Source organism: Peromyscus californicus, unplaced genomic scaffold (assembly GCF_007827085.1).
Source record: "Peromyscus californicus insignis strain IS unplaced genomic scaffold, ASM782708v3 Scaffold_3__1_contigs__length_106647218, whole genome shotgun sequence".
NCBI classification, from domain to species: Eukaryota; Metazoa; Chordata; class Mammalia; order Rodentia; family Cricetidae; genus Peromyscus; species Peromyscus californicus.
The window spans coordinates 34,832,822-34,851,648 of NW_026294551.1; the positions used below are offsets into that span (position 1 = coordinate 34,832,822).

The 18,827-nt window shown below is 47.3% G+C and overlaps 1 protein-coding gene across 1 annotated transcript; it reads right to left on the reverse strand.

Annotated features, from left to right (window-relative positions):
* Positions 1-5,209: 5,209 nt before the first annotated feature.
* LOC128122543 (lactoperoxidase-like) lies at positions 5,210-11,006 on the reverse strand. Its single transcript, XM_052758197.1, has 4 exons — positions 10,830-11,006; positions 8,518-8,770; positions 7,222-7,395; positions 5,210-6,080 (listed from the first exon to the last, which is right to left on the reverse strand). Exons 1-4 carry the CDS (start codon positions 11,004-11,006, stop codon positions 5,773-5,775), a joined length of 912 nt encoding a protein of 303 aa, XP_052614157.1. The 3' UTR covers positions 5,210-5,772.
* Positions 11,007-18,827: the final 7,821 nt, after the last annotated feature.

Sequence of the window (18,827 nt, forward strand, 5' to 3'; positions counted from 1 at the left end):
GCGTTTCTTACAACCTAAAGGAGTTACAAAAACAGCTCCGAAAAGGAGTTCTGTTACAATTGAGTGAATTTTTAGACCCTAATCACCTCCCCAGGGTCCCACCACAGGGAATAAATTCTATTGCATGTAAATTTTTGCCTATTAGCAGGCATTGAGAGGTACTTACAATAGAATGCCAACTATGACAGACGGTGCATGCTACAAATGAATCATAGACCCACCGAAAGGAGTAAGGAAAATAGGAACTGAGTGAGTAACTTTGGAAAGAGTGTTTTGACAGAAAGCTGCAGACTAAACACAAAACATATTGCCTGCCAACATTGAACTCTGGTTAATACATTTTTCTCAGCAGAGTTAGGTTAGCAATTTTGGAATTACTTTATATGCACAGCAGGGTTGAAAAATAAGTACATATGTAGTAGCTAATGACACTCATTTCTCAGTCCTAAAAAGAGATGTTCCAAACAAGGTAAGGAGGGAAGGCAAGAATGGACCCAGAGATGCTGGCTTAAATGGGGTTAGAAACAAAACTCGTGGCATTTTCTGAAGTTTGTCTAAAGACAGGTCCAGAGCACAATATGGTTAAGTATAGCTATGTATATATGAATGCGTAAGTTGGCATACATGTGGGTACTTCCTAGCCCTGTCCAGAGAAAACTTAGAAGCAGTCATTTGCCAGTAGACATGAGTATACTCTAGTGCCCAGACCTTGAGTTCTAGATCCATTCTCCATTATCTAGGAATCAGGGCTCCTTGGAGAATTGATTTCACAGAATAAGCAGAATGGAACCTCTTGGACACCTTGGCCAGGTAGCTGCTGTCAGACAAGAACGATCTTGACGTGGATGCAGGTCTGTGTGGTTAGCCATCGGCAGTGGATGCAGGTCTGTGTGGTTAGCCATCGGCAGTGGATGCAGGTCTGTGTGGTTAGCCATCGGCAGTGGATGCAGGTCTGTGTGGTTAGCCATCAGCAAGCTTGGGATTGGAAAAGCAGATCTGCAGAGACAGCAACAGCCCTGTTACAAGTATGTTTTGGGGGAAATGACTCCAGGAAACAGTAGATGGGAGAGGTGCTAAATGCATGTCTAAAAATTAATCTTGATTTTCAACTCGATTGGGTTGGGCAATGCCTTGGTTAGCAAAGTCCCCCTTCATCATGTCTGTCAGTACGTGTCAAAAAAAATGATTAGATCATGAGGACTCTGACCTAATGAATGGTTTAACTCATCAATGGATTCAAATTATAAACAGGATATTGGGAGATAGGGCTTGGTTGGAGGAAGTAGGTCACTGAGGATGTGTCCTTGAGAGTCACAGCGTAGTACACTGACCCCTTCCTGTTACTGCTCTAGTCTGTTCATTTGACACCATTATGTGAGGTGTACATACATACACACACACACACACACACACACACACACACACACACACACACACACACCCTCCCGCCTCCCCCCCCCATTCCCCGCCCCACACAACTGGGAGAAAACTCTGAAATAATGAGGAAAACATTTCTCCCAGGAATTTTGGTCACAACTACCCAAGAGTAACTAATTAATCAAGTCAACTTACTTAGGACCCGAGAGAGTGAGCACCTTTTCCAAACAGTGTAGCAACACCACAAAGTGAGATCACAGACGCCACTGGAGTCAGCATGGTGATCGACTAGGTTTGCAGGGCCCGGAAGCTCAGCCTGAGCAGCAGTTTGCTCACAAAGCCCAGGCAGATCTCAAACACTGTTTCCCAAGAAGCATGCTAAGCTTCTAGCAATGGATTGATTTTATCTTGAACAGTCCATTCCCATCTATCCTGCAGTGTGTCCCAACAGGTTAACCCAGGTTTCCACAAACATGTCAAAACCTGGAGCCACAGAGTGTTCTAAATAGTAGGTCTTTGATGATGACAGTTCTTTTAAGAACTGTCTTTTTTTTTTTAAAGAAATACCCAGACTTCCATAATCCTATTTTTCTCCACACTCCTATGGAAATTACAAAACATCAGTCTCTTCTTCAAAATCTAGTAAGTTAACATTCTCCATCACTTGTTTCTTCCAACTCTAGAATCCTTCACGTCCACGCTCAGTACATTTCTATGGACTTGATCAAACCACCAGTGATCTCTTGAAAGTCTACATTCGTATACAAGCAACATTTTTGTGTCCGTGTTTACTATTGTCTCAAAAGAATCATTTGGTGGCAGCTACTGGAGTTGAAACTGAGTGGTGAAATAGATTGTCTTGTGTGACACATCTTGGTAATCCTGAAGGGCTCTCCCAGGCTGGGCATGGCAAACATGATGCTGGTAGGCCTTGCCCTTTCTCCTGCCCTCTCCCTTGTAACCATAGATTACATCCCTAAAGCTAGCCATCAAGGTCTATTACCTTATTTGGACACATTCTTCTGCCAGCTTTTGGAGAAGGGACACACAGCAGGGACTTTGTAGAAAGGATGGGGACCTACAGGTGAAGCTGGGCCTGCCGATCTGTACTTGTGTTTCTGGCTGTAGGGACATCTCCCAAGCCACTCCTTCAGTGGCCTTGCTTCTGTGTGGACATGCAGGTCCATAGCCTTTTGACAAAAGAAAACCTGCTGTTCCTCTGTGGTTCTGGACGCAGTCCTGGCCCACCACAGGCTGGGCTCTGCTGGGTGTCTCCATACCCCTTCTCTGACCCTCCCTTATCTAAGCAGCATCAAATAGAACCTTCGATGCGGCACCACCAGCCCCATGGAACTCATCTCCTACTTCAAGCAGCTGGTGGCAGCAACCAGAGCAGCTGTGAGGGCTGCAGACTATCTTCACGTGTCCCTAGACCTGCTGAAGAGGAAGTTGCAGCCCCAGTGGCCAGGGCCTTTCAATGTGACTGATACTGTAACCCCTCCCCTTTACACACCACCCCCTCACCCTCTGGAAGGTTCTACCATGTCGTCCCCCCCCCCCCCCCGCTAATACAGCAGTTTCTCAATCTGTGGGTCATGACCCCTTTGAGGGTGGAACGACCCCTTTCACAGGGGTTACCTAAGACCATCAGAAAACACAGATCTTTACAATTCTTAAGAGTCGCAAATTTACAGTTGGGCAGTAGCAACGCCAATAGTTTTATGGTTGGGGGGGGGGGGTCACCACAACATGCGGAACTGTATTAAAGGGTCGCAGACTATTCAGATGTGAGGCTGACTGCTTCTGAGTAGAACAGTAGAAGTCCGAGCAGGTTCCACACCTAGTGCGGCAGCAGTGTGAGGAGGGGGTCCAGGGAGAGCCCACAACCCACCGGGAGCGAAGACGCCAAAAAGCCAGCCCTCTGTATGGTGGGGCACCAGATGCAGCATGAATCCTAATTGGTCTTAATAATAAAAACCCAGTATTTACCCAGATATCAGGGTAAGTGCTGAAAGACCAGTAAAGTAAACAGCCGGCCACTGGAGACTCCTTACCTCTACCGAATCCTCAGACCATGAAAGGAGCTGAGCTCCTGTATCCACCTCGTCTTATTACTTCCTCTTCACACCCAGCCATATCACTTCCTGCTTCCTCCTCCGAAGTGCTGGGATTAAAGGTGTGTGCCACCACTGCCTGGCCTCAAGTGGCTAGCTCTGCCCTCGGATCTTCACGCAAGATTTATTTTTTAAAGCACAAATAAAATATGACCTCAAATGGTGAGGCAAAGCTAGGCTCTCTCTGTGGGGAACAACCGTTTAAGTAGTTCTCCCCTTTACCTCACTGAGGAGGAGAGGGATGCTCACAGAGGGGGAGCCTCATCTAAGGCTGGTGGGTTGCAGAACAGGGCTATGATCAAGGACTGCCCAAGGAAATCTCCGTAGATGGGAAATGACTCTCTGATTGTTTGGTCTTTACCTGTAGGATACTTTCCCTCTTTGTTGCGGATCTTGAACCCAGGGCCTTGTGTATGCTAGGCAAACACTCTACCACTGAGCTACATCTCTAGCCCTTTCTCACTTTGAAACAAGGTCTTGCCAAGTTGTCCAGGCTGACCTTGAGCTTGCTCTGTAGCACCGGTTGATCTTGAAAGTATGATTCTCCTGTACCATCAGGCCTGGCAAAGATAAATTGAATTTGTCAATTAATTAACCAACTAAACATTGACTAATTAATTTCTGTGGTGCTAGGGTTTAACTAGGGCATTGCACATTGGAGGGTCTTTTCATTTTATTATTTATTTAATTATAGATTTTTGTTTATTACTTATATGGGTGTTTTGCTTGCATGATGCCTAGATGTCACCTGCATGCAGTACTCACAGAGGCCAGAAGAGGGCAGAGGATCCTCCGGGACTGGAGTTTCAGACAGTTGAGAACAGCTTTGCTGGTGCTGAAAACTGAACCAGTGTCCTCTGGAAGAGCATTCAGTGCTCTTAACCACTGAGCCATCTCTCCAGCCCCTGGAGGGCTTTTACATACACACACACACACACACACACACACACACACACACACACACACACACACACGAATGTCAACCAGGCAATGGTCGTACATTCCAGCACTAAGGAGGCTGAAGTCATGTAAATTTAGGAGGACTGAGAATTTGGGGCTACTCTGGACTACATAGTCTGTTCAAGCCCACCTAAGATATAACGTGAGACCCTGTGAAAAAAGTTAAAGGCTGTATAAATACACACTGAGCCACAGCCCAAGCCATGTTCTGGAGTCGCCACTATACAGCGTCCAAGGCCTGTCCAGCACAAATAGGGTGTTTCTTAGAGGACTGACGAGATGAGTTTCAGTTCCTGGGAAATCCGGGCTTGGTTACCCGTGGTACCCCACAGCAGTGTCACCCCGAGATCACTCTCTCATTGCTCTGTGGTTTTGATGGTTTTTTTTTTACCCAGAAGCCCCTTGCCTCCTCCCTGCTTTGAGAGCTCTTGCACCTCTCACTCAGTTACGATTCTCCCCGTCAGAGTGATCGATGCCCAGGACCTCCTACCCATAAGACACATCTGGACTCTAAGCATCCGGGTACTTATAGCCGTGGTTGCAAGTCCTGCCCCTCGGAAGGAACAGTTGGATATTTATTGAGCACTTTGTGTGGTGAACACCATGCTGAGTGCCCCAAGCCATACCCAGAAGCAGATGGAGAGTCTGTGGCTCAGGATGCTTATAATCTAGTCTGGGAGGAAACCTAAGGGTCAGAGGTCACAGCCTCGGTCAGTGCTCATTCAGGAAGAGAGCAGGTGACATCTGAGAAGCTGGAGGGGCATCTTGTTAGAGGATGATTTCCACAGGCTGAGAAGGTGTCATGGAGGTGGTGGGACCCAAGGGGAAGAGCTGGAAAGGCTGAGGCCGCCTTTGGCCACCATCTGGAGGATGCAAGAAATGAAGATGTGGGACTTGGGTGTCCAACTTGAAAGGACTAGGTCATTGAACGTGCTTGAAATGACATCTTGGACCATGGGCATGCACAGTGCAGGAAGCCATGGGCAGGAGGTTTCTACTTCTTCACTGAGGCCCAGGGGGAGAGGTCCAGCTTATCAATAGAAGAGCAGTCCACAAAGTCATGGGGGTAGCTGTTGGCCTGGAATGGGTTCAGTGGGACCTTGTTGATGGCGGTGTTGTCACGGACAAGTCTCGAGAAGGACACTTTCTGTAGAGAATCCTGTTGCTTCTCTGTGAAGACCCCAGAATTCTCCCGCCAGAACCTACAAGGACAGAGCGGGGTTGTGTCGCACAGTCCAGTGGCTAGCTGCTCCATACACTGCCAAAGGATGTCCTTGGGAACATGAAAAACTCCTCCTGTGATGACCTATGGAGTCAGATCTCATGAAGAGCACTCAGGACCCCTGCCCAAGGGTAGGGCTTCTCCTGCCTCAGATAATGATTTCACTTGCCTGTCTCCATCTCGGATCCGCTGAAACTGCCGTCCCAGGAGGCAGGTCAGGAGAGGCCCTACTCGACCCCTGTGGACCAGCGGTTCAGCAATGGCCCCTAACCAGATATCAATGTTGTCGGGGGTTCCATAGAGATCCAGCAGCTTCTTGGCCAGCATCTCATTTCTCAGCACAGCACTCAGCTCTTCTAGCGTCTTTGGCTGTGACAGACCACAGAAAGCTCTCCAGGAGTTGTACCCTAGGAGAAGGAAGACAGGGCTGGCTCATCCAGGGACCTGTCACTCGTGTTTTCCCTTGGGGATGTCACCACTCTACCCCCAGAAGCCAGGAAAGCTGGGATCAGAGCTTTCAGGACAAGGGGAATATAATGCATGGCATTTCATCTGTGGTCCTTCATTTTGGGGAGGGTGACAGCTTACCTGTGACTTACATGGGTCTGGGCACTATGACAAGCTCCGTGAAAACAAATGAGAACAAAGCTGTTGGAGTCTGCCTCAAGTCCTGTAACTAGTGTGACTGTTGATACTGATTGTCAGTGTGACATGATCTGGAATACCTTTGGAGACATCTCTGGGCATAAGCATGAGGGAGTGTCTAGATAGGGTTAATTTTGATGGGAAGACCCTGAACATGAGCAGCAGCAGCCTGTGGCCTGAACATAAAGAGGAAGGATACTGCATCAGCATCCATCACTCGACGTTTCCCGACCACGGCTACACTGTGAGCAGCTGTGTCGTGCTCCGGGTACCATGCCTTCCCTGCACGATGGGCTGACTGCACCTTCACACTGATCCACAACAAACCCAACCTTCCGTTGTGTTTCTCGGATGTTTTATCACAGCGAATGAGACCAGCAACTAAGACAGCTGGTACATGGCCTGCTGAGATCTGATCTCAAGCAACCTGGCTCTTAGGAACAACAAAACTGCTTTTCATGTGTACAAAGAAAACTCCACCAGAACTCCATCCTTCCCTCCCTTCCTCCTCTCTTCCTCCTCTTCCAGTTAAGGTTTCTCTGCGGAGCTCATGCTAGGTTTAAACGGACAATCTTCCTGCCATGGCCCCTGGAGTACTGGGCTTTCCTGTGGATGGCACCACATCTGGAGCTTCTGCTCTGGGCTTTTAAACTGTTTTCATAAGTTTGTTGTTGCTCTTGTTTTCTTCTGGAGCCCTAAGATAACAGCAGGTGTGTATTCACATCTCTGCATTAGGAAAACGGAAGACTCCATTTCCTGGATGTCTTATGTGGGTTTGTAAAATGGGCTTGCCTCTAGCTTCAGGAATGATTGGCTCCTTGGAGTTCCAGAGGACAGTGTCCAGGAGCCCCAGAAGGTAGCCAGAAAGTTCTCCAGACCAGGTGAGAGCCCAGACCCACTCACCAGGCTGTCCGTGGTCCCGGCTGCGCTGTATGTTGATGGCAGCCAGGTCGAAGCCATGGATGGTGTGATTCAGCTGGAACAGCATGTTGTGGAGTTCCCCAGTCATCATTTTATCCTGATGCACCAACTTGGCCTTCTTGGCCAGCAGGCCTCGAACCAGAGGGTCAATTCCACCTGCAGAGGGACACCAAGAGGCCATCCTTCAGATGGGAATAGGGTGAGGGCATCCTCCATGCTGGGCCCTCTCTGCCCCAGATAGCTTCTCTCAATAGGAAACTGGAACGGCTGGGGCATCTCTGGCTGGAGGCAGAGAGAGAAGAGCACAATGCAGCCTTCCCTTTGTTCCAGGTAAGAGGAGTCCAGGCTATGCTCTCTGAGGTGACAGAAAAGGGCACTCATGGGCTGATGGATGAATGACTAGCAAGAGGTTTTTTCCTGTCTTAGTTCATGGAATCTGCTCGTTCATCTTCCACACATTCTCCCAAAGGAAGATGGACCCCATGTCTTCAGGAAACAGCCCTGCCTGGTTAAGCTTGAAGGGATGTCAGTCTCAACTGAGGAATAAGAAAGCTGTACCCAACCTATGACATTTCATGGAGGGAGAAATTTCTAGAACTGTAGTGGGTAGCCATTCCAACCTTGATCTGGAAGTTCCAACCCCCATTGAGGCTTTGGTAACTGTCATGCCTACAAGTTGGGGCCAAGAGAGGATCTTGAAGACCTGAGATCCAGATTCTCCACTTCTCTTGATTCCTGGACCCTGGACGCTGGAGGTAGACTGAGCAGAGTTCTCCAGAGAACACCGCTGGACTGCGCTGCGTCTTTCCCAGACCCTGCAACCTACCAAGCCCTTCATTTGTAAGTTACGCCACTAAATAAATCTCCCTTTTAACTACGTGGAGTGGCCTTAATAATTTCACCAATATAGAACAGCACAATTTACCAAGCTCACAAATTCTGTTTTCAGAGTCCAGAGACTCCTACGGCAGGAAAAGGCAGAAGAATCTTAGACAGTGGGAAACCAGAAGGAGGAAATAACTATTATTTCCTGATCACTCCTTGTGTCTTAGGATCACAATAGAGTGTTCTACACATCTATCTCATTTAATTTGCTATCCTGTGAGATGGTACTGCTGTTGCCCTTATTTTACAGACAAGAAAATTAAGACTCAGTGAGATGAATTCTCTTGTCCACCTCACACAGGAAGTGTCTGGAAGGTGATCCTCACACCAAGAGTCCCTACAAATTGGAGAATGAGAGGGCTCAGGCAAGAGCACTTCCCTGAAAAGACTCACTATCTTTGACCAGCCTCCAGGTGTTGAAGAAGAGCTTGTGTAGGGGGAGCTCAGGTTCTGAACCCCAGGGCTGATAGTTCTCATCCAGGCGAGACACAGTAGAGGGGACCTCCAAGTGGCCAAAGCGGAAAGCAAAGGTGAAGACATTGGAAATTCGGGGGTCTACAGTTTCACTGTAGCCTTGGTATGGGGGTATCCACTTCTGCATCTCATCACCCAGTAGGATGGGTAGATAGTCCCTAAAGGTGACAATCTGAAGGGAGAAAGGAGTCATGAGGAAAGGACATGAGAAGGGAGAAACTCATCTGCAATGGGAGGCTGGAGAGGAACTGCTGCCAAGAGGATGGCAATGGATAGCATTTGTACCCAGTTTCCATTCCTATGACTGTGGCAGACATCGCTAATCAATCATGACATCCTTTCAGCTCTTTCTCATGATATCTTCACATAGGTTATACTAACTGGTCATTTCAATTTGATACTCTCTGCTTTAGTAGGAAGATTTTTGGCTCTAGTAGTTTGTATAGAAATAGGTCATCTTAATAATTAAAAATAGTTGTGTGTGTGCATGTCCTCTAGTTTTAGAATAAGGTGGTATAGCCTTACTTCCTTTCTCCTCTCTATTTACTGTAACTAACACCCTGCAAATTATTCCACAGGAAATAATAAAAGGATTCTGAGCTGGTGTGGTGATACCTGTCTATAATCTTAGCATCCCAGAGGCTGAGGCAGGAGATTTGAGGCCAGCCTGGGATACACAGTGAGACTGCTATTTCCAACTCAGACAAACGGCCCTAGAATGACAACAATAATGACACATGGCTGTGGTGATCCACACCTCTAGTCCCAGGCCTGGCTCTGTGAAGGCATGAGGATCTGGAGTTTGAGGTCAGCTTTGTCTACACAGTGAGTGTGAGGCCAGCCTGAGCAACATGAGACCTAGTGAGACTGTAGAGGTGACTGTGTGGTTAAGAGCACTTGCTGCTCTCCTAGAGGACCTGAGTTCAGTTCCCAACACCATGTCAGAAAGTTCATAGCTATCTGTTACTCCGGCTCCAGGGGACCTCATGCTCCCTTTGGACTACGCACAGAGACACATAAATTAAAATGTCAAGAAGATACTCTGAAAGCTAGAAAAAGAATATGAACTGTCTGGGGACCTCAGAATTTGAAGAATGACCATGCAGTGAGTTCTTCTTACCCTCGGATTGAACTGGGTGCAGAGGAGGCTTGCAGCCTGATACCTCCAACAGAGATGTACAAAAAGAAGCCAAGAAATGCCTGCTTTCTCTTTTCAGAGACCGAGGGCCAGGGAAATCCAATGCACACTGGCAGAGAGCCCCAATCCCTGCCTCACACATCAAGCCCTCAATAGCCCTAGCCAAGCCCACCCCTCTCTTCAGTCCAGGCTGTGGACAGTCTCAACTTTCTTGGGGGCAGCGGAACACTGTGTCTGTTTCCTCTCACCCTTGGCTCTTCACCAAGGAGATCCAGGCATGGTGGCTTCTGCATCTCTAGGATGTTGCTTAGCAACATCAGGCAGCCAGAAAAAAACTTTGGTGCCCTGAAGACAGCACCAGCAGGAAGGGAGTGGGAAGTTCACATGCACTGGATGAATGACGTGGACCAGAGGAGCATGGGAAGGACTCAGGACCAAGCTGTCACTGGAACGGAAACCTAAGCAGACCTGAACATATGTGCTAAACCTAAGCAGGGTAACTACCAGCTAGAGTAAAGATTCGGACAGCATCAAAGTCTCTAGAATGTTCAGTAACACCAAGAACCAGGAAAGGCACACTTGGAGTGAGAAAAGTCAGTCAACTGATGCCAGTACCCACAGGAATCAGACGGAATTAGCCCGTAAGGCTTTTATGCAGTCCTAGGGAGATAGCTCAGTCAGTAGAGAGCTTGCCCTGCAATCACAAAGACCTGGCTTCGATCCCCAGAACCCATAAAAAAAAACAAAAAAAAAACCAAGCTGAGTGCCAGGTGTGGTGGTTCACTCCTTTAATCCCAGCACCTGGACAGCAGAGGCAGGTGGATCTCAAGGCCAGGCTGCTCTACAAAGCAAGTTCCAAGACAGCCAGAGCTGTTACACAGAGAAATCTTGTCCTGAAAAACAAAACAAACAAACAAAACTTGGCCTGTTGACATGGACTTGTAATCTCAGAGCTGGGGAGGCAGAGACTGGTAGATGCCTGGAGCTTGTCGCCAGCCAACGTGACCTACTTTGTAAGTCCAAAACTAAAGCATATGTTTGGCTTTCTGGAGGAATGACACATGAGAGAGGCTGTCCTCTGTCCTCTACATACGTCAGTCCCATATGCCACCCTGGTACCACTCCATTTCAGGAATGCGGCATGGGAGCTGAAACACCCGGTCTCTTGGTCCTGCATCTCCAAGTTAGCCAGCAAAAATCGCTCTGTCTCTCTGGCCTCTAGGGACCTTCGCGTCCCGTAGTCATCATTTTCTCCAACCCCCACCAGCATCTCTACCCTGGTTCCAGCCCTTCTGTGGAGTTTGCTAGTGTTTGCTATTGATGGCTGATTAGTTTTTATCTGCTTCTTTAAATGTGAACCACAGCATAGGGAGCACAAGACTCTCCCAGCGTAAATCTAATTGTGTAGACACAAAGCTTCTATTGTTCTCTTGAGGAAGAGTAGAGCGGAAAGTAGTTCTGGTTTTTTTTTTTTTAAACAGGAAAAAAAAATAGTATTATTGTCTCCATCGTGAGAACGTCTCCAGAGTTCTTCATAGCTCCTCCTCTCCAGAATAACTGATTTCTCCAGACTGCCATTAGTTCTTGCCCAGACGACAAATACCCACCTGACCTTCTGACTCCAGTATTGTCCCTCTTTAACCCTTACCCGTATTGAAGCCAAAATGATCTTCCAAAAGTTGTGATATGAAGATCCTTAAAATCTTTTTGTCAACTAAAGAATGGGTACATGATCCAGTTCAGGCTAGTGAGGTGTGAGAAAAGGCTTGCCAGAACTTTAGAGAAAGTTATTGTTTCCTTTGAGAGATTCTTGTCTTTTCTTGAACTCCATAGTCTGCCTTCTTGCTCCCAAAGGAAGTGTGGGTTCGAAGCTTGAGGCTTGGAGAAGGCAAAGCCAAAAGAACTGCAAGGTCCTGGAGCCCAGAACCACTGAATGAAGTCAGCTCTCAGACCTGATCTATGAACCTCCCAATCTATCTATGAACTCCTGATCTGTCTATGAATTCCTGATATATCTATGAACCTCCCTATCTGTCTATGAACCTCCCGATCTGTCTATGAAACTCCCTGTCTGTCTATGAAACTCCTGATCTGTCTATGAACCTCCCGATCTGTCTATGAACCTCCCAATCTGTCTATGAACCTCCCAATCTGTCTATGCACCTCCTGATCTGTCTGTGAACCTCCATGAGTTTTGGTGTTTTTAAATTTCAGATGTTCAAATCTGTGGGACAAATGTGGATTGTACAGTAATCTGAACAGACTGTACAATATGGAACTGCATACTCAAAACAGTTAAGATAATATATTTTTATTGTGTGTATTTTATTATAGCTAGGAAACTTTTATAACAATAGCAATAAAACTCAGGAAGGAACCACTAACGGCCATCACTAAGACTCTTCCAGAAAGAGGCATACATAGCTTCACACTGGCCTGTGCCTTTGCAAAAATAAAGACTAAACTGTATCTTGGTAAAGAGAGGTTCTATGTGCAATTTTAAAAACTGGATGAAGTGGAGTAATAGGGCTCTGCCTATCTTACCCAACTTTAAAGAGTTCTCATTTTTGTCTAAGGGTCAAGTTCATGAGTGAATTCACTGTAAGAAAAAAGCTCAGTCTGGACATGATGCTACAGTCCTGTAATCCTAACACTCAAGAGGTGGAGGTGTGAAGACTACAAGTTCCGGGCCAGCCTGGGCTACTAGTAGGGCCCTGTCTGGAAAAAAAAAGGAAGGGAGAGGAAGGGGTGAGGAGCAGAAGAAAGAGGAAGGGAAGAAGGAAGAAGGGAATCTGGGCGACCTTAATTCTTGCTTAGATGACAGCATGTTCCTGCCTGACCTTTCTGGCTCCGGTACTGTCCCCTCAACTCTTACCAGGAAGGGTGGATCTGATAATTAAACGCGGCTTTCCAGTGATGAAGTAAGTTGCCAGTAAAATGGTGAGTTCCCCACCTCAGGAAGAGTTCAGGCAGTGCCTTGGTGACTGACCATAAATCACATTTAGCGTGATCAGATCCTGTCTAAGAATCTTGTCAGGATGTAGCTTTCGGTTCAGTAGGTCTCAGATTCTGATCTGTAAGTACCTCCCAGAAGATTCCATTGCTGCAGGCCCTGAGGAACATGGACATAGTAGGGAATTCCACAGTGGCAGAAAGCTCAGCCAGGTTGGGAATTTCCAAATGTGCCTGTGTGTTAGAATCCCTCAGGTGATTATGAGAAATCAAAGTTCTCAGTTCCAAGGCCAGAGATTTGAATTCTATTGATTAGAAGCAGGTCCTGGGCACCTGTGTTTCGAACAAACCTGCTGCTGAGCCAGACCCAGCCTTTGAAAGCCACTGAACCACAGGCTTCCTAAACGTTTCTCAAGCTCCAAGTTTAATTTCGGAAGAATCTGACACACATCCCATGGGACAAAACCTGGGCTGCTGACCTATGTTCCGAGAAACAGCACCAGGGTCAAAATGTTTCGTTGTTGTGTGACTCTGAGCTCATTCTTTTCAAAGACTTGAGCATTTTCTAGATAGGATTTATACCGTACTCTCAAAATAGCTTTATTAACGATGTTAAGATCCATCGGCCCAATTGTTTAATGTAATTTTGTTAAAAAGGACTTCTGGGGAATGGGGAGATGGTTCAGTAGATAAAATGCTTGATGTTCAATTATAAAGAACTGAATATGGATCCCCAGCACCCACAAAGAAAAAAAAGCAGGTATTGGCAGCACACACCTGTAACCCTAGCACTGGGTAGGGGCCAGGACAAGGCAGATCTCTGGGGCTGCCTGTCCTTCAATGAGTAAGAAACCCTCTCAAAAAAACAAGGTGGAGAATTATAGAGGAAGACAATTTTGATGCACATGGCTTCTACATGCATATGCACACACATGTGCATGCATACACAAATACACTCATATATGTGCACACATACATGAAATAAAATAAACAGATAATGTTAAAAGAAGACTTGGGAAATGGCTGCACAGGTAAAAACAGTAAGTTCAAATCCCCAGAACCCATGTAAAAAGCTGAGCACAGCACAATCATGTGTGTCTACAGCTGAAGCCCTGGGGTATGGGGGAAATAGGCAGAGACCAGAGGATTGCAGGGCTAGCTAGCCACCAGTCTAACTCAAGAGTTTGGTGAGGCACCCTGTCCCAAGGTAACATGGCTCACAGTGCTAGAGCAGGACACCTGATGTCCTCCTCTGGCCTCTAGGCACACGTAGGCATGAGCGAGCACATGAAGGACTTCCACATTGGACTTCTTGGAGAGTTTTACACACACACACACACACACACACACACACACAAAACACATGAACACACACAAAACACATGAACACACACACAATTCAAGGAAATCTGGGGTGGTATAACACACTGAAAACAGCTCCCAAGCAGGAATTATTTAAAGTGATCTTGAAAGAGCCACAGTCTCTTACTCATGGAGCAGCTATGAAAAGAAAATTCCAGATGCCTTTTTATGAGGGTTTAAAGAAGTGATTCTCAACCTTCCTAATGCTGTGGCCCTTTAGTACAGTTCCTCATGTTGGGGTGGCTTCCAACCATAAAATTATCTTCATTGCTACTTCATAACTGTAATTTAGCTACTGTTATGAATCATAATGTAAATATCTGATATGCAGGATATCTGATATGTGGACTCTGTGAATGTGGCCTCTGTGAAAGGGTTATTCAACACCTCCTCCCAGAGGTCACAACTCACAGGTTGAGAACTACTCGTTTAGAGGGTATGTGTATATGTGCATAGGTTGAGAACTGCTGTGTTAGAGGGTATGTGTATATGTGCATGTATATTCCCAAGTTTGGAGATCTATGGTGGGTGTCTTCCTTAATCACATTCTACTTGATGTTTTGAGGCAGGGTCTCTCACTGAACTTGAAGCCCACCAATTCAACTAGACTGGCTGGCCTTTGAGCCCCAGGGATCCTTCTGCTTCTGCCTCCCTAGATCACAGGCAACAGACACGTGCTGTTGTACCTAGCTTTTAGGTGGATGGTGGGGACTGAACTCAGGACTCATGCTGTGTGCCAAGTATTTTATCAACTGAGCTATCTCCTCAGTCCTATAGACTTTTAATACTTCAGAATCACAGGCAATTCTTGTTTTTCATACCCACTCATCACCATTAAATCTATGATGGTTAATCTTTACCATCAATTAAATTTAGAATCACCTTGGAGACACACTTTTGGGAGTCTCCATGAGGGTGTTCCGGGAGGTTTAGGTGAGGAGAGAAGATCCACTCTGGATATGGGTGGTATCAATCCAGGGACAGGGGGCCTGGACTGAACAAAAAAGCCAAAAAAGAGAAAGAGCTCCCATCTCTCTGCCTCCTTGACTCGTATATGTGCATGCATACATGAAATAAAATAAACAAGGCAATGTGATCTCCTGTTCCTGCTGCCACAGCTGGAGCTGCTGCTGTCCCCACCAGTCCTTTGCCACCTTGATGAATTATACCTTTAGGCCGAGAGCCAAAAGAAACTTCCTTGAGCTTTTGTCAGAACATTAAGAAATGTAACTAATACAGAAGGGCTCGTGGAGGCTGACGGGGGCCACATTCTAGATCTTGGGGCTAGAAGTGGGACTTGGATTGTACACCACAGCAGGAGTCAGGAGAAGAGTCATTGGGATTAGTAAAATGTGGAGTCTATTGATGGCTACAGTAGCCTGGGGTAGGAGCAAACATGTGGAGAGGCCTGTATGATGTAGCCCGGCTGGTGGGCAATGGCCAAAGAGAAGGAAACAGGTGTATTCAAGTCGGCCGCATCTGTTCATCTGGCTGTACCCCATCAAGCCTGGGTGAGGTGCACCTCCTCCCAGCACACAAGGGTGTCGCTCCTACCTCATACGCTTCCTTTCCTATTAACCTACTGGAACCCACCTTCCATCCTTACCTCAAACACCCTTTGATCAGAGCAGTTTCCCCATGCTGACTCTATTGGGCCCCTCATTATCTGTCCTCAGATTTTGTGTACCCTCCCCCAACATTCATTATATATGTTATCATCAACTTTAAGCTCCATGTAGGCAGAACCCCTGTCCATTCTGAGATAGCTTAGAACTTAAGTACACAGTACCTGGGAGGTACTAGTTCAACCAACGACCTTCCTAAGAGGAGAATTTGAACTCAATTTACCCCCGCCCCTCAGGCCATCCAAACGATCTTTCAATGTATAATTGTTAGAGCTGTGTGAAGCTGAATTAAGGTATCTGGAGTGACAGTGACTAGAAGGTGCGCTGAGATTCAGGAGAAAGGTCCCAGGGTTTGGGCAGGGGAAGGAAGCAACAGGGCATCAACTCCTGGCCCTCATGCGTAGCTCAGGGTGGACCTTCCCAAGTGTTCAGCAAGAAGGAAAAGACAAGCGTGGGAGGAAAGATGGTTTCAGAGGTGAGGCCGGGGCTGAGGACCAGGCTGCACTTCATTCTGAAGACCTCACCAACGCTGGAACAGCCAGGTCCACAGGGACCAGGGACCAGGAGAGAAACCCAGTCTCCTGTCTGGGCCACCTGCTGCTCTGGGTTTCCTATCTACAGACTGAGAAAACCAAACCAAACCAAAACAAAAATCCCAGAAGTGTCTTCTGGGGGAGATAGGAAGGTCTGATTTTCTTCTCCATCAGGCAAGGGGCTGCCCCCACTATTCACCAGGATGGAAAGGACACCCAGCAGCAGAAGCAGAGTAGGGGAGGGGGAAAGGGAGAGGGAGGGAGGGAGAAAGAAGGGGAGGGAGAGGGAGGGAGAGGGGGAGAGGGAGGTGGAGAGAGACACAGAAACAGAGGAGGGAGGGAGAGGGAGGGAAGAGGAAAAGGGAAGAAGGGGAGAGAGAGAGAGAGAGAGAGAGAGAGAGAGAGAGAGAGAGAGAGAATTTCATTTCTACCTCCCCTGTCCACGGCATGCAACCCAGCTATGGGGACAGGGGGTTGAAGTCACTTCAGTTTCTAGTTTCAGCTGATGCAGGCCTTCGTCAAGATGGTAGATGGAAATCCAAATGTAGTATCTCAAGGACCAGCTCACCCTGAAGTATCTGCTCAACTCCCACGACCCAGAAACCGCCTTGATAAAAATCTCTTACGTGTCATCACGCTGCACGGGTCTTCGGGAGTGTGCCAGCTGATCGTCACAGCGCTGTGGGAGGCAGGCCCCGGTTATTATTATCCCTCACCAGAGGAGGAAGGCAAGGGCCAGATATGAAGAGAGTCCCAGGGCTTCCACCGCGGGGGAGCGCTGCCCCGTGAGACCTTTTTCTGGTCCCATTCCGAGCTTACCCTCAGTGAGCCAAGCTGCCCAAGGTGGCTGTTTGTCCTCCCCAGGAGAACACGGAGCCTGGGCTAACGGTGGCTTGTGGTCCCCAAACACCGGAGGTCCCTAAACATCAGCTTTAACTTGATAAGAAGAAAAGAGTTAATGTCCCTGTCAAAACAGATACGTTCTCAAAAAGGTCAAAAAGTATAAAAATTTGAAGTTAAATTTTAGTCACTAATACCGAAACAATATTGGTTTACGAACTGTGAGAAACGTACCACATTAATGGAAGATGTTGATGACAGTGGAAACCAGCTGTGAGGGTGAAGGTGCTATTTTTAAAAAGAACACGGTGGGTCTATAACAAGGCCAGAGCATTTTGTTTTTCTTTTTAAAAATATGAGCTACTGAGCCAGGTATGAGCACAGGCCTGTCATCGCAGCTCTGGAGAGGTTGAGGCAGGAGGATCTTGGGTTTGGAGACAGTCTAAGCTACCTAATAAAACCCTATTTCACAAAAAGTAAGGGTCTCAAAAAACAAAAAAAAACAAAAACAAAAACAAAAAAACAAAAGTAAGGGTTTCTTTGAAGCTGTATGCCTTACTACTTGTTCCTCCCCACAGATACGAATCTTTATCCCGAGGCGAACTGTGTGTGGAAGATGAGAATCTGAGGAAGTCCGGGATCTCAGCCTTCTGCGATGGAACCTGGCCATTGTCCTATGGGTCAGTGGCTAAAGCCCTTGCTGTTCATTCAGGGGATCTGGGTTCCATTTCCATCACTGACGTCCTCAGGTGGCTCACAACTGTCTATAGCTCCAGCTCTAGGGGATCCGATGGTTCTGTCCTCTGCAGGCACCTGCACTCACACGCACGTACCCACCCCATACAGACACACATGCATTACATTAAATTCACCAGACACTGCTAAAAAAGTTGCTCTCCCCATCTCAGTTCCACATCTGTAAAAACTGCTTGCTACAGGAGTTGGAGAGATGGTTCCGCAGTGGTTGCTTTTGCAGAGGACCTGGGTCTGATTCCCAGCACCTACATGATGGCTCACATCATCCTTAACCCCAGTTTGGGGGAGTTGATGCCCTCGTCTGGACTCCTTGGCTGCTAGGCATGAAAATGCGCACATACGTACATGCAGGGAAAACACTTCTACGCATGAAGTAAAATAAATAAATGTAAATAAAATGCTTGTCCAGGCATGTGGTCAGGGCAACTAAATCCCCCAGTGACAGAAGGAACCAACTACCACGGTCATTCTGTAGCCACTGTAAAAACTGTGACTTGGGCTGTCTATCTGAAGTGCTAACTCAGTCTGGGCCTACTGTCATATTAAACCTGAGTTTTCCAACTCTGAGTGGTCCTTGGTTTCTCGCTGATTTCCATAACAATGTGAGAGGTTTCCCTGAGACTGGAGTTACAGATGGTTGTGAGCTGTCATGTGGGTGCTCGGAACCTGGGTCCTCTGGAAGAGCAGCTGGTGCTCTTAACCACTAGGCCATCGTTGCGGGGTGAGGTGGGGCAGGGGGTGGTGGTGGTGGGCATTTTTGGAAAGCATTGCTCCTGCTGTATGCCTTGCAGAGTAGAAGGGCGTGCATTGGTACATGCTTGCACTGTTTGTTAAGAGAACGGAAGAGGAAACGGTAAAGAGGCCCTGCCTCACGTCTGTCCTCTCAGCGCTGAGAAGAGGAAGGGGCAAATAGCCACTTAGCTCTCCACAGCTTCCCACTGGAATAGAAGGAATTCCAGTCCAAACCTCACCTCATTCCAGCTTCCACCACAACCTTCCAGGGCATCTATTATCCTGATGTGC

Bases quoted from the DNA above. Each gene is read 5' to 3' on its own strand.
- LOC128122543 (XM_052758197.1), bottom strand. From the start codon at position 11,006: ATGCTGGTGGGGGTTGGAGAAAATGATGACTACGGGACGCGAAGGTCC. The intron at 7,396-8,517 runs GTGAGTCTTTTC...GTCCCTCTGCAG, and splicing joins CTGGAGGCTGGTCAAAGATA to GTGGAATTGACCCTCTGGTT. The intron at 6,081-7,221 runs GTGAGTGGGTCT...TCCTTCTCCTAG, and splicing joins CCGGGACCACGGACAGCCTG to GGTACAACTCCTGGAGAGCT.